Source organism: Panicum virgatum, chromosome 6N (assembly GCF_016808335.1).
Source record: "Panicum virgatum strain AP13 chromosome 6N, P.virgatum_v5, whole genome shotgun sequence".
In the NCBI taxonomy this organism is placed as follows: Eukaryota; Viridiplantae; Streptophyta; class Magnoliopsida; order Poales; family Poaceae; genus Panicum; species Panicum virgatum.
In genome coordinates, this window is record NC_053150.1 from 6,680,977 (window position 1) to 6,696,822 (window position 15,846).

At 52.3% G+C, this 15,846-nt stretch overlaps 1 protein-coding gene across 1 annotated transcript; it reads left to right on the forward strand.

Annotated features, from left to right (window-relative positions):
• Window positions 1-2,342: 2,342 nt before the first annotated feature.
• LOC120679629 (stomatin-like protein 2, mitochondrial) lies at window positions 2,343-10,829 on the forward strand. Its single transcript, XM_039961265.1, has 8 exons — window positions 2,343-2,536; window positions 2,683-2,929; window positions 3,999-4,148; window positions 4,398-4,455; window positions 4,532-4,657; window positions 5,066-5,157; window positions 10,299-10,358; window positions 10,436-10,829. Exons 1-8 carry the CDS (start codon window positions 2,406-2,408, stop codon window positions 10,643-10,645), a joined length of 1,074 nt encoding a protein of 357 aa, XP_039817199.1. The 5' UTR covers window positions 2,343-2,405; the 3' UTR covers window positions 10,646-10,829.
• The last annotated feature ends 5,017 nt before the right edge of the window (window positions 10,830-15,846 follow it).

The window sequence follows — 15,846 nt, forward strand, 5'->3', positions numbered from 1 at the left end:
GGTCGGAGAGAGCGACGTACGGCTGATTAGGAGCATTATTAACAAGACAAAGTGATTAATATAACTGTGGTGTTCCGGTAGCTCGTCGCGATTAATCTGCGCGGCCGGCCGGAGCAAGAGACGACGGCGTTGTTGGTTTCTGCACACACGCATGAGCGTGCTCGCATTCCAGGGCTGCTACACCTGGTCAGCTTCGCCTGAGCAAGACAAGCATAAAAGACAAGGCGGCTGGTCAGTGACCAGTGACCACCATATCCGTTGTCATGTTAGACGGCACCGGCTTAACTGCCGGTCGAGATACAGTTAAACACACGTTTGCTGAAATTGTGTTCTGCATCAGTGTGTGCTGCTCTGCTCCAATCGAAGGCTAGCTAATAGAGTAGTGTGAGAGCATCAGTGTCACAGTGTGTCCTCAGACTGTGTGCACTCGTTACCCTCTATATCAATCTTCTAAACGGAATATTCTGTTCTGATCATCGAGATTCTCTTCTCTATCTCAATTTCTCACGCGCTCGTCATACTCAATGTCTCATTCTCTATATCTTAGTCATCTACATTTTATACTCAAATCAACTTTACCCATCCCTTCTTCTATAGTCACTGACAAGTGGACCCATCCTAACCTTATCACCCACCCCCTCCCCACATCCCTCTCTCCTCCCCTGTTTCTCCCCCGCCGGCAAGCGGGCCTCCGCCCACAGCCAAGGTCGCCACGGCTAGCACCGTCGCGCGCGCGGCCGCTCGCCACCATAGCCGGCCCCACCATGCGGGCTCGCCACCACGGCCGAGGGACCGAGCCACGCTGCGCCGTCCTCCACTCTCTCCACCGTCGGCCCCTTCTCTCTCCCTCCCTCCTCTCCATGGCGGCCGGCGAGCTCTCCCTCCCTCCTTTCCATGGCGGCCGACGAGCTCGATCACGGCGGCCCCTCGCCGCTCCCTCCACCGGCCTCGAGCTCCGCCCCCTCGCCGCTCCCTCCACCGGCCCCGAGCTCGGCCCTCGCCGGTAGAGGCGCGGGGCAGCTCCGCGGCCGGCTCTCCTCGGCGACGTGCTCTGTCCCTCCGTCCTCCCTGCTCTCCGGCACGCACGCCCTCTCCTCCCCCTCCTCCACCACCACGCGCGCTGTCGGCCATGGCTGCCGATGGTGGCGGACCGGCCTCTGGCGCCCAACCTCGTGCGGGAGGGCGGCGTCCATGGCGAGGTGCTGCGCGCGGTCCAGGCAGGCGGCGGCGCAGCGAGCGGGCGGCCCAGGCAGGCGGCGGCGCGGCGAGCCGGCGACCGAGGCAGGCAGCATTGCGGGCCCGCACCACGTCTGCAGCTAGCAGATGCCCAGTACCCCGCCAGATTTGGCGAGAGCAGCACTCGCACGCAACGGTAGAGGAAGCTTTACCGTGTGCCACTGCAGCTCTTTCACCCGGTAATTGCTACTGGAGGGAGCCCTCCCGTTCCCGTCTGCCGCTGCGGGCAGCCTCAGCTTGGTTAGGATCTCGAACCGTGTATCGCTGAATCCTAGGTGTTCGTCAGAAACAAGAGAGATGGGGGCGAAACGGTGGGTGTCGGCGGGATTTTCCGCTTGGTTTCCAGGGCGGCGCTGGGCCGGCGGTCGGATAACTCTTCGCAGGCCGTCGATCGCCTTCATTTTTCCCTAAGCCGGCCGCGGCCGGCCACAAGCCAAACGCTTCCCGCTCGTCATCCTATTTCTCTAGTGCTTTTTTTTGTTTTTTATAACTTGCTTAGAGCAGGCAGCCGCCGCACCTTGATTAAGGGGCCGTTTGGTATAGTTTATAGTGAAGACCAGCACTTGTTAATCTGATGAAGCTAAAAAAAAAAAGTGGCTTCCTTCAACTTCCCGTTCATTTTAGCATGAGAAAAACAGCTTCACGTGTCTCGATTTATTTATGTAAAATAAGTGAAACTGAAGTTAAAATAAACTATACCTTCTTTTTTGAAGAGAAAATAAACTATACCAATAGACCCTAAGTTATTGCTTGCCTGCCAGCAAAACACCGGCCGGAATCCTCCTTTTTCTAATTTTTTTTTTCTGTTCTGGGCCGCTGGGCCCAACAGCTTCATCTGCGTTTACGGGCTCTTCGGCCCGACCGAGCTCGGGAAGGAGTTGTCCTCATGGGCTTCGGCTTCTGGGCCGGCCACTTTAGGAGAGTCTTTGGAAACCTGATCCCGACCCTTTTTCTTTTTAAAGTTAATAACCTGACCCGAGTCTTGGAGAGCAAGTTGATCGGCGCGGCTACCGTAATAGGAAGGGACACGGTGGAAAGTGGAAACCACCGACCCTTTATTACCCCTCCAGACGCCCCGTTCCGTTTGAATCCCACCCCACCCAAACCTCTCTTCTCCTCCTGCTCGTGTGTTCGTCTAACCGCGTGCCGCCGCCGCCGCCGCCGAAGACATGGCGACGCTCCTACGCCGATCCGCCGCGCCCGCGCTCCAGCTCGTCCGCGCCTCGCGCCACCTAGCCGCCGCCGCCCCCGCCTCGTCCCGCTCCTTCTCCCGCTACTCCCGCGACGACACCAACGCTCGGTATGTATGCAATAGCACCGCGCGCGCACGCTAGCTGCCCCGGTCCGGCCGGTCCTCGCCCTATCTAATCGATCCGCCGAGGTTTTGAGGAACCCGATCGAGCGACAGCTAACGCGGCGGCTTCCCCGCTCGCTCAATTGTTGCAGGTACGACCCGCCGGCCACGCCGATCAACTGGGGCGTGAGCATCGTCCCGGAGAAGAACGCGTTCGTGGTGGAGCGGTTCGGCAAGTACATCAAGACGCTCGGCGCCGGGATCCACCTGCTCATCCCCGGGGTCGACCGCGTCTCCTACGTGCACTCGCTCAAGGAGGAGGCCATCCCCATCGCCAACCAGTCCGCCATCACCAAGGACAACGTCCTCATACAGATCGACGGCGTCATCTACGTCAAGGTATGTACGCGCGCCGCTGGCCGCAACCTCTCTGGCTCGGCACCCGGCCGGCCTTCTCGAACGACCTCGTGGTTCGTTACTAGTATGCATGATTGGGTGATTCGGGGCTTCCGTACGTATAGATGGATGGGACGCGTTATTACTGTGAGGGTTTGTGGGAAATGGGTTGGCTGGTATAGGCTTGGATTAAGGGTTTTTAGGTGTTTATGGATGGTTGGAGGTTTGTGGTGGTGGGGTTTGCTTGTTACGACATCGTTGAAACGCCTTTGAATTTCGTTGAAATGCCTTTGAATTTTGGTTTCTACCAGTAGGGACGTATATGGACGGTTGAGGCTTCGTTTATGGATGGCACGTGAACAGGGGCCTTACACAATGAAAAAAAAAATATTGAGGTTGGGATTTAATTTGCAAGGAATTTACTTCTTCCGAATGCAAGTGAAAAACATAAGTTTCTTTCAAGAATCCTTACTAGTTGCACAGCACAATGCAAGCAGCTGTATGAAGTGTGTGCATCTTATTTGTGTTTTAGTATCTAAATTAGGTTGGGTCTAAGTTAAATTATATCGAAATCAGATCTTTGTCTTGGGGTCAATCCAAACTGTAAATGTTACTTCTAGCTTGGCTGGTGTGGAGGTATCATGGGCAAGCTGTACTATATATGACGAGTCTCAATAGAATGTTCTGCCCTTGTGATGTAAGCTTTGTCGGACGCAAGGTTTGTTCTGTTTTGGGATAAGATAGAACAATTATTACAGGGGTTTCTGAATGCTATGTAATTTGGGTTGGCTATCTATATTTTGAGACTGTCCAGGTTATCTCCTGTCTGTCTCAAGTTCTTTCTGGGCTGTGTGGCTGACCCTCTTTTTCCTCTTGCCATTCAAGACTATACAATATCCTGGTCATTTTGGTTTATCAAGTTATACTATGCTGTGGTTGGTGAAGTTGTTATATACCAGCACTGGCTTGTAACTAATTCATGATTTTGCCGTACCGAGTCATATATTTGAGAGACTTGTTTATTCTAGAAAGCAAATAGAACACTAATTCATGATTTTGCTGAATTTTGCAGATAGTTGACCCCTACCTTGCTTCCTATGGCGCGGCGAATCCAATTTTCGCAGTCATACAACTTGCACAGACAACAATGAGGAGTGAGCTTGGGAAAATGACATTGGACAAGACCTTTGAGGAGAGAGATGCATTAAACGAGAACATTGTGGTATGCCATCTTATTTCTAATCTCAAGCTTTTTGTTTACTTCCCATACGACCATATCATCACAATTGGCATAGTGAAGCTCCATATGAGTTATGTACTCGAATGAGCAATAGGATATCTTCATATTCAAACTGTATTAGAGAACCGTTATGAGGCCCATAGATCATGGAAGGATGATGTGAAAAGAACATATGAAACACATGGAAACTTACATTTTTATGCTCACTGTTCTCTATATTTTTTTCTGCAGAGGGCCATCAATGAGGCCGCAACAGATTGGGGCCTGAAGTGTCTCCGTTATGAAATCAGTATGTCCTTTTTTTTTAAATTATGGAGAGGGTCATCAATTATTCTACTTCTCATGTTTTAAAAATAATGATGCAGAGGACATATCTCCTCCAAATGGTGTTAAGGCGGCTATGGAGATGCAGGTTGAAGCAGAAAGGAAAAAACGTGCCCAAATCCTTGAATCGGAAGGGAAAAAACGTGCCCAAATTCTTGAATCAGAAGGTGGTGACTTCACAACCCTTTTCATCTTTAGAATGATATATATGTGTGGTTCTCATCCTTCCTCTGGAAAAAGGATAATCTGGATATACTCTTAAAATATTCTGTTAGTTTATACCTGCAAGTTCATTCCAAATTCTATTAACGTAACCTGTATGCAAGAGCAAGTTATGACTTTGTTGAAGAACATAATACTGTTAGACAATTTATTTTTTAAGTCTATCATGTTCTCCTTTTCTTTAGATCACTTATAAGCATGCATCATCCCACAACCATTTTGTTCACTTTTACTTTTCTTATTGTTTTTTTCTGCAAACAATTGTCCTTTCTTTCTTCTGAAAGGGGTTAAAATATTTTGATTATCTGATCAGCCATGAGGATTTCATTTACTTATTTGTTAATGAACATCAGGTGAGGCTGGAGCGGTTCTTGCCTTAGCTGAAGCTTCAGCTCGTGGAATTAGATTGGTTTCAGAGGCTATGACAACTAAAGGCAGTGCTGAGGTATGACGATTTCTTACCCTATAAGCGCCTACCATTGTATATGAATTGTTAGAATGTAATTGTGACAGCCCATATTGGGCATGCGGCCCATTGGCCTTGTACATTGTAACCCTAGCCTATTAGGCTATATAATGAAGGTCACCCCCCCTGATTAGGGTGTGCGGTGTTTCTCTACATGGTATCAGCCCTAATTACCGATCCCTTCCTTCCGCTCGCTTCTCCTCTGCCCGTGCGCCCTCCCTCGTCGCACGCCACCGCACCGCCTGGCCGCCTGACTCCCGTCCGGCCGTCGTCCCGTAGCAGCGTCGCCCTTCCCGGCCGCCTGCTACGTCCGCGCCGCGCCCTACCGCGCTGCCGCGCGACTTGCTCGCGCCGCCGCCCGGTACTCGCACCGCTTTAGGTCGCGCACCGCGCCGCCATCTTGGTCGCGTGCCGCCGCCAGGGAGCCACGCCGCCTCTCCACCAGGAAGCCGCGCCGCCCCCGCCAGGAAGCCGCCTCCCCCCGTCCGATTGACTACGCCATGACGTCCTCCACGACTTCCTCGGCCACGTCCGGCGTCCTGGGCTCCGGAACCACCGGCGCCCTTGGGGACGGCGTTGCTCCACCCTTCTTCGCCGCCTACGCCTCCGTCAACGTGAAGCAGCACGTCCCGATCGACCTCAGCCTTGAGCGTCCCAACTACTCCAAGTGGAAGGCCTTCTTCACCGCCCTCTGCGGCAAGTACGGACTGCTCGGCCACATCGACGGCACGGCGGCCCCGCGCCCGACTGACCCCTCGTGGTCTCAGCCCGACGCATGCGTTCGCGGCTGGATGTACGGCTCCGTTGAAGACCCTGTCCTCGACCTCGCCATGGAGCCCGATCAGGATGCCCGCGCACTGTACGTCTCCATCGAGGCGCTGTTCCAGGCGAACAAGGAGTCCCGCGCCGTCGTCCTCGAGCAGGAGTTCCACAACCTGTCCCAGGGCGACCTCTCCGTCGACGCCTACGCCCAGCAGATGAAGCGCACCGCTGATGCGCTCCGGGAGGTCGGCCACAACATCTCCCCCGCGCAGCTCGTGCTCAACCTTCTGCGCGGCCTCAACTCCCGTTTCGCCACCACTGCCGACATCATCTCGAACACCTCGCCGCTCCCCGACTTCAAGTCTGCAACCAACATGCTCCGTGTCAAGGAACTCCGCCTCGGCACCGAGCACAAGGAGGCTTCGGCCTCAGCCCTCGTCGCCTCCACCGCCTCCTCCTGCACGACGCCATCCTGCCGCTCCAACCCCACTACCTCCAACAGTGGGGGCGGTGGCAAGGGCAAGGGGGGCAAGGGCAAGGGCGGTCGCAGTGGCAATGGTGGCAGCAGCAGCGGCAACGGCGGCGGTCGGCGCAACCAGCAGCAAGGCGGCGGACGACAGGCTCCCCCGCCGGCTGGTCCTTGGGTCTGTTACAACCCTTGGACCGGTCAGTGGGCTCCCCCGGGCGGCCAGTGGCCTCCTCAGCAGCAGCAGTGGACGCCACCCGCACCGCCTCCACAGCAGGCACACACTGCCTTTGCGCCAACGCAGTTCTCCGCCGCGGGTGGTCCTCCAGGCTGGAACCCGGCCGGCCTGATCGCTGCCCTCAACCAGCTGGCGGTTCAGGAGTCTTCTCCTTGGGTAATGGACAGCGGAGCGACATCCCACATGTCCTCCAACGACGGTATACTTCTTTCCCGTCTCCCGTCACCACCGTCCTCCATTACGGTCGGTAATGGACAATCCATTCCTATTTTCGGTCGTGGCACATCACTTTTACAAATAGCTGATCGTCCCTTTCATCTTGATAATGTTCTTGTCGCTCCTCAGCTTACTCGTAACCTGTTATCTGTTCGACAGCTTACTCGCGACAATAACTGTTCCATTGAGTTTGACGCCTCTGGTTTTTCTGTTAAGGATCTCCAGACCAAGACGGTCCTCCTTCGGTGCAATAGCAATGGGGATCTCTACACCATTCCACATCGCATGCCTCCTCGCTGCCATGTCGCCGTTGTCTCCCCGGAGCTGTGGCATTCCCGCCTTGGTCATCCAGCACCAGTCGTCATCCAGACTCTAAATAAACTTTCAGCTATTCAGTGTAATAAAGCAGCTCGCCGCATTTGTCATGCCTGCCAGCTAGGCAAACACGCTAAGCTGCCGTTTGCTAGTTCAGCATCTAGTACTTCAGCACCATTTGAACTCGTCCATTGTGATGTCTGGACCTCTCCAGTTTTGAGTATTTCTGGCTATAAATATTATCTTGTGTTAGTTGATGATTTTACACATTATTGTTGGACGTTTCCTCTGCGCCATAAATCTGAAGTTCATGAGCATATTGTTCAGTTTATTGCTTACGCTCACACACAATTCAGCTATATTGTGCGCTGTTTTCAGGCAGATAATGGCACGGAGTTCCTTAACAATGCCACTGCTACCTTCCTGGCTGGCCGCGGCATCCTTCTTCGCACCTCGTGCCCCTACACATCCGCCCAGAATGGCAAAGCTGAGCGGATGCTTCGCACACTAAACAATGCTGTTCGGACGCTTCTGATTCATGCCGCCATGCCTCCCTCTTACTGGGTCGAAGCGCTTTCCACCGCTGTGTTTCTTATCAACCGGCGGCCTTCATCGTCCATACATAACGGTATTCCCTATCATCTTCTTTATCGCAAGATGCCAGATTACTCACTCCTTCGAGTTTTTGGTTGCCTGTGCTATCCGAACATCAGTGCCACGACTCCCCACAAACTGTCTCCTCGCTCAGCAGCGTGTGTCTTCCTCGGTTACCCTCCTTCCCAGAAGGGCTACCGGTGTCTTGATCTTTCCACTCGCAAGATCATCATCTCTCGCCACGTTGTTTTTGATGAGACTCACTTTCCGTTTGCGGCTTCCAAGCCCCGACCGGATTCGTTTGACTTTTTGTTACAGGACATTCTCCCCGCGCCTGCCCCGTCTACCTCAGACGCTCGGCACACGCGGGCCTCGGTCGTGCCGGCTTCATCTACCTCGGACGATGCCGGCGACCCTGTCGGGCTGGACCCGGCCATCCTGTGGCATGGTGCTGCCTACCAGCTGCCCCAGGTGCCCCGGCAGGCTGCGCCTGTGCTGTCGGCTCCTGCACCACCCGGTGCCGGCACCGGCGCCCCAGCTCCTGACGCCGGGCCCCGACAGCGGTTCGGTCTCCACTACAGCCGTCGTCCGCGTCCAGCCCCAGCTCCACAGCCGCAGTCGGAGGTTCCACAGGCCCTGGAGCCGCCGGCAGTGGTGCTCTCGGCTCCAGCACCGCAGGCGACAGCGCCCCGGTCTCCAGAGCCCCCTGCACGGGAGACTCGTTCCCGGACGGGCTCCTTGCCGCCGCCCATGCAGCGGTACGGCTTCACTGCGGCAGCCTCTAGCCTGGCGTCGCCGTTGCCAGGCAACACCCGCGCCGCGCTCGCCGATGCGAATTGGCGCGCGGCGATGACTGAAGAATACAAGGCGCTCGTTGACAATGGCACCTGGCGTCTCGTTCCTCGCCCGCCTCGTGCCAACGTCATCACCGGCAAGTGGGTCTTCAAGCACAAGTATCGTGCTGACGGCTCCCTGGCTCGCCATAAGGCCAGGTGGGTCGTTCGTGGTTTTTCGCAGCGGTACGGCATCGACTACGACGAGACGTTCAGCCCGGTTGTCAAACCGGCCACCATCCGGGTCGTCCTCAGCATCGCTGCTTCTCGCTCCTGGCCGATCCATCAGCTGGACGTGAAGAACGCCTTTCTTCACGGCCATCTGAACGAGACGGTCTACTGTCAGCAGCCGCCCGGCTTCGTCGACCCAGCCGCTCCTGACCACGTCTGTCTCCTGCAAAAGTCCTTGTATGGGCTCAAGCAGGCGCCCCGGGCATGGCACCAGCGCTTCTCCGGCTTCGTCCAGCGGTCTGGCTTCACTGCGTCGACCTCCGACACGTCCCTCTTTGTTTACAAAGAGGGCGCCGACGTCGCCTACTTGCTGCTCTACGTCGACGACATCATTCTGACAGCATCGTCGACCAGGCTCCTTCGTCGCATCATCGAGCTTCTTCATTCCGAGTTCGCCATGACAGATCTCGGGGATCTTCACCACTTCCTCGGGATCTCTGTCACGCGTTCCTCTGACGGCCTCTTCCTCTCCCAGCATCAGTATGCTGCGGATCTGCTCCAGCGCGCTGGCATGGCTGAGTGTCACTCTACAGCGACTCCTGTAGACACTCATGCCAAGCTGTCAGCTACGGACGGCAACCCGGTGGCAGATGCCACTCAGTACCGCAGCCTCGCCGGAGCTCTACAGTACCTCACGCTGACTCGTCCGGACCTCGCCTATGCAGTTCAACAGGTGTGCCTCTTCATGCATGACCCGCGAGAGCCTCATCTTGCGATGCTCAAGCGCGTCCTGCGGTATGTCAAGGGCACTCTCTCCACCGGACTTCACATCGGCACAGGCAGCATCACCAGCTTGACTGCCTACTCTGATGCCGATTGGGCGGGTTGTCCAGACTCTCGGCGCTCTACTTCTGGGTACTGTGTCTTCCTCGGCGACAACTTAGTCTCTTGGTCCTCCAAACGACAGACTACGGTCTCTCGTTCGAGTGCGGAGGCTGAGTATCGTGCTGTTGCGCACGCTGTGGCTGAGACTTGTTGGCTTCGTCAGTTGCTCCAGGAGCTCCATGCACCCATTTCTTCGGCGACGATTGTCTACTGCGACAACGTCAGTGCTGTCTATATGACCGCCAACCCAGTTCATCATCGTCGCACGAAGCACATTGAGATAGATATTCACTTCGTCCGTGAGAAGGTTGCTTTGGGACAGGTCCGGGTGCTTCATGTCCCATCGTCTCATCAGTTCGCGGACATTATGACCAAAGGGTTACCTGTACAGTTGTTCACTGACTTTAGGTCCAGTCTTTGTGTTCGTGACACTCCCGCTTAGACTGAGGGAGGGTGTTAGAATGTAATTGTGACAGCCCATATTGGGCATGCGGCCCATTGGCCTTGTACATTGTAACCCTAGCCTATTAGGCTATATAATGAAGGTCACCCCCCCTGATTAGGGTGTGCGGTGTTTCTCTACATGAATCAAAATGGTTCCTTTCATTTGAATGCTAACAATTTTATATCTCACTGTTAGGCTGCGACCCTGAGAGTGGCAGAGCAATACGTCAGAGCCTTCTCTCAAGTGGCCAAAAAGGTGAGATGATGAAGCACCTTCTGTTACTGCTGCATTGTGTGAATTTCATGGTGCTGACATTTTGCTATCAAATACAGGGCAACACTATTCTGCTTCCAGGTGACGGTGGCAACCCTTCATCTTTTGTGGCCACGGCTTTCAAGATCTACCAGCGACTCCAGGCCAACAGCCCCCAGGTAGAAGAGCTGGAGGAATCAGGAGGAGAGACTGAGACAAGTGAGATGCCACCACTCATCCCGGATATAGATCCTGAGAAGTCGCTGCATATTGGCAAGAACAAGGCTTAGTTGTGCTCGAGTGCCTGAAGGAAGTCCCCTTTTTTGTTTTTGCTGTCTCCATTGTTCTGCAAACATGGGAGCGTCACTGATAATATACCAGTAGCATTTTAGTTTTCTGAGTCAGAGAGTTGTGCATTGGTTTCAGAGTCAGACTGTCAGAGAGTTTAGCGAGCAGGGAGAAAGATTTTGATTCTGAGATGAGGTACAGGGTTTGTTAATCTGATGGTAGTTTGTAAAAATGCAAGGTTGGGGTTAACGTGATGGCAACGTTTTCGTTCAACGCTGGTTTTGCTGTGTTCCCCTTTCTCAGTTATCCAGTTCACTTAACCTGTAGCTTGCTTTCTGAACGTGGCTCAGGTGGACGAATAGATGATTCGGGTTGAGGTTCAGCTGAGAAACCAGATTTGTTTGATCAGCATTCCCATATGGTTCAGATTTAGATTGTGTGCTCCAGGGTTCTGTAGTTCACCATGGGAAATGGCAAATGATGGAAGGTGATCTCGAACTATGTTGCAGTAGAGCTACTAGTACAGTTACTGTTTCTGATCCGTTCACATTCAGTGTCTGTCTTGCACCTGCCAAGGTAACTTATTGAAAGATTCGCAGTATTTAGCTTCTTGCATATATCTTGCTAGAGGTATTACCTCCACAGGTGAAAATTCACCCCATGCGGGATTCGAACCCTAGACCTATGGAGTGCTGCCGGAGTGCTTTTACCTGCTGGTCTAGCATTCTTTGGCAGCATTACTGCAAAACACAGGATAAAGTGGTTCATCGTCAGTTTATATCTCCTTTTCGTTTCTTTTTTCTGAAAAAAAGGTCTCCGGTTGGGTTGTTGGAACTGAATTGCGCCTCCAATAATCTGAATCCGCTCTGAAATGGAAATGGAGTTCCAATTCAATTTATGTGTTTTCTTAGCAAGGGATTGTTGAAATGGAAACTGGATCAGACCAATTATATTCCAGTCGACGCGCCCTGGACTCCTGGCTGCTCACTTGCAGAAGTACAACTCCGTTATTACTATTTTTTTTAAAAAAAAGAGAGATATCTAAATCCAAACGACGGGTGTGTGATCGGCCAAGCAAAAGAACGGTGGATGCATGATGCGTTGTACGGGACCTTGTTGGCCACCGTTGCCTAACAATTACGCACCGATCTACAACTTGTTCATCTCTTCCTCATGCATTACGTACACCCAATCCACTGCTGGAGTGCTGGTGCTTCGTCTCGGTGTGCCTGATCTGCACCCTGGCAATGCCGATGTTTGGTTCGATTGGAGCCACATATTGAACTGACTGTACCGTACCTGTTCGCCTAATTTTTTATTTGATTTGGTATTATTCAACAAGAAAAAAGGAAAAAGATATGTCAAATTGTCAATATATACTGTGCCCAGCTCTCGTTGTCTCGGGCACATCCAAACAGTTTTCAAACTTGCCTAATTACACGAACTTCAGGGGTGTTTGGTTGCAACCGCACCTAATGTCAGATAAGTTTGACCAGAATTGTAAGTGTTTGGTTAGCAACTAAGTTACTCATTAAGTAGAATTCTTGTGACTCCGTATAGTCAAAAAATATGACAAAAATTCTCTTAGGCATGATAAAGTGCGCCCTCAAAATTCTTAGCCATTATGCTTTGCCGCATTTGACTAAGGTTAGGTGTGACACTCTGTAACTTATTGATGGTAGGACGAGGCGACCATGGCTCCATCGGCGGGGAGTGCCGATGCCCCTTCATTAGATGTAAATTGATCATCCTTAGGTGCATCTCTAAACTTTTTTTAGAGCAACTTTAGCAATAGCTCATACTCAAACTCCCTACTTTCTTGAGTAGGGGCTCTCCTAACTTTCTGGGGCTTTCAATTTTGTTCTCAACTTCAACAATAGTCCTTACTTTACAGCCCCTACTTTCTGGGACCCACCTATCATAGGCTATACCATTTTCTTCATTTTTATTTCTCTCTGCTCTCTTCTCTCTCCCGTATGCCAACCACCATCGTGTTCCCATCCGCCTCCGTCTCCTCATCCACCGCCTTCTTCGACCACCCCGCCTCCTCCTCCTCCTCCCCCCCTAGACCGCCCGCCGTGTCCATGGCTTCTGCCGCCGACAACCTTTCCTCCTGCTCCTCTGGTCAAGCCCCTCGACGCCGCAGCGTTTGTGGCGGCTGATAAGACAGGCGGCAGTAGGCGGAAGGGACAGCAGTATGACGTGCAGCGGTGGCCCATGCGCTGCCACGGTCGTGGCTTCGGCTGTAGGGGCCCGAAGGCACCACTGCGGTCAAGCCTAAGGCATCCCCCAAGGAGAAGACCAAGAGCACCGCCAAGCCCAAGGAGGCCGCCTACCCAAGCCCAAGGCCAAGGCCAAGGCCGCCGCCCCCGCCACGGCGCCTAAGCCCCGCGGCCGCCCATCAAAGGCCACCAAGACCTCCGTCAGGCCTCCCCCGCCATGGAGGAGAAGAAGGGAGGACCCGACAACGGGCATCGTAGTGGTGCGAGGGAGCAGGGGCCCCGATGGTGGCCATCGTGGCAGCGCGAGGGAGCGGGGGCCCCGACGGCGGCCAGCGCGGCGGTGCGAGGGAGAAGGCATGGTGAGGAAGGAGATGGCGATATGCGAGCGGGGAAGCGAAAGGAAGGAAAAGAAGCTGAGTAGGAGCCTCCCTAAGCACCTAGGGATGAAAGCGGTCGGGACCGATCGGGAAAATATCCTAACCACTTTCATTTTCATATTTTTATTCAGAAACGGATACGGGAACGGGGGAGCTCAGTCGGGAAATCAAAATCGGATACACGAGAAATCAAAATTGAAATAATTTGATTGGAAGCATTATCCGTAACGGTCTGGAAGCGGTATTTAAGAGCGGAAACATCAACACATGTAACCACTTGAAACATAGAACTCAACACATAAAAGTATAGTCCGTAGATAGGTAACATAACTCTTTTATCTAATAAAAAAAGATAAAAATCAGCAAAGGGCATCGGCGCGCCGAGGATCCGGCGGCGACGTACTTGGCGAGGAGGTGCGAAGCTGGATCATGGATCCGGGGCAACCATGGAACGAGAACGAGAGGGAGGGCGCCTTCGGCCGTCGGGGACACCAGGCGCACGGCCGAGTAGGAGGAGGGACGGGCCGATCGGCCGGATGCACCACGGGGCACGTGCGGGCGTGCGACCGAATTGGAGGGTGGAGAGAGGTGCCTACAGCGCACCGGCACGGGAGGGACCGAAGAGGCGGCCGCGCAGACGGGAGGTGAACAGTGCTAGCACACAGGGATCCTAGAGGGCGAAGGACAGCAGTCAGCGTCACCCAGGGAGGGGCTAGGTGGGAGCGACTGTGTGGGAGGCTAGGAGCTTAGGGTTTGGAGGGGGTAAGCGTGGTGGCCTGGTGGGAGGCCAGGCGCATGGTCTATGGCCCGTGGGCCGTGGGGTGCGATGGCGCACTAGGGCCTGGGGCGCGTGATGGGCTACTGGTAATTCAGGAATACCGACGGGAGCAACCGAATTAAAAACGGATCTGTGAATTTGGTCGGGAAATGCCCCTAATAGATTTCGATCTCGAATTCGTCGAATTTTCCCGATTTTTTCCTGATTTCGTTTTCCCCCAAAAATATGATATTCGATTTGGTAAAATCGGGATATGGTGTCGGTCGGTACGGGATTTTTTTGTTCCCGCTTTTATCCCCATAAGCACCCGTGGGAGATGGGGTTGGGAGGGAAAATTCGGATGCCTCCCTACTCTAGGGATTCGAGTAGGGGCTTTGTTGGAGTTGTTTTTTTTTTGTCTTCGGCCCCTACTTTTGAGTAGGGGGTTGCGGGAGATGCTCTTCGCTTTAATATTTATATCAATTTTTAAATTTAAAATCTTATTTTTGTAGAAGTAACACAAAATTTTAAACTAAACAGGGTTGGAGGTGCACCTAAGAATTTTTAATTTGCACCTCTACCCTTCAGGGTGTTTCGGATGTGTGATCCGATGAGATGTGACAGGTTCCCTTCTTCGAACAGGATAAGCAATGTGGATACTGCATTGACCCTAAATGCTGGATGGAAGGTCGTGCGAGCCGCGCCTCCCGTATCGATCATTATTATCACCGTCTGCACGGACCGACTTACTCCATGCCAATTCACAAGTGTGTACATAGAATGACTCCGCCGGGCGCCATCGCTGCCAAGAAGCCCTATGGGTGCTTGTGCGAGAAGAGATATGAAGGGCGGAGTAGGAGGGCCGAGGTAGACATGAGGGTGGGGAGAAAGTGTGTACATAGTTTGCTTCTTTTGATTTTGATCATCCCAGTCTGTACATAGTTTGCTTCTTCTTTTTTTTGAAAAGAATAGTTTGCTTCTTTTGATTTTGATCTTTTCTATGACGATAAAATTAACAATGACCGCTTTTGGTTCGTCCATCATCACCAACCAAATTCGTGGCGAGTGGTGGCCAGCAAGGAAACACGTTTTCACACTTAAATTTCTAAAACACCTTAGACTATGCCATGGTTGGAAATTAATAGCTGTCATGCTAGGATTGGGTTGGTGGAAATTAATAACGGTAATGCTAGGATTAACGCTCCGACCCAACACGCTCATGCTACGGCGGGAAATTTTGCATATAATAATTTTGTTACGATAGGTATAGGCATAAGCTGATGTTGCAATGGGAAAGATACTTCAACCTTCATGAGAGATGCTGTGGTGAACTTCCTATACATATAATTTTTGTTGCAATAGGATGTCGCGGCAGGAGATTAAGTTGATTGTTAATGTTAGAGTGGAAGTATTAGTTGATTATTAATGCTGCATTAGTTATTTTTAAAATTGTTTGATGGGTTGATATGCGATATCACTAATGGTCATTTTCAATATGTTGCATATATTTATTTTAAATATTGCAATAATAAAATTTCCTTGTCGCACCTTCTAATCTAATCGACAAACTATTTTTTGAATGTTGCTATTGTAGTTTCAAAATATCGCAATTACAATTTTTAAATATTGTGCTACTCTATTTCTACACATTGTTGTTTTCATTGGATGTTGCATGAACGTAGTGTCATGTTGCAGTGGAATTTTATTATCATAGAATCGGATGGTAGATCCGAATTAGTAATAATTATTGACACTTCAGGTGTCCATTTTGACGGTCTACTGGTTAGGGTTACAATTAGTCAATAAAAATCGACGTTTTCTTTCTTCAAAAGGAAGGCCTCGTTGCA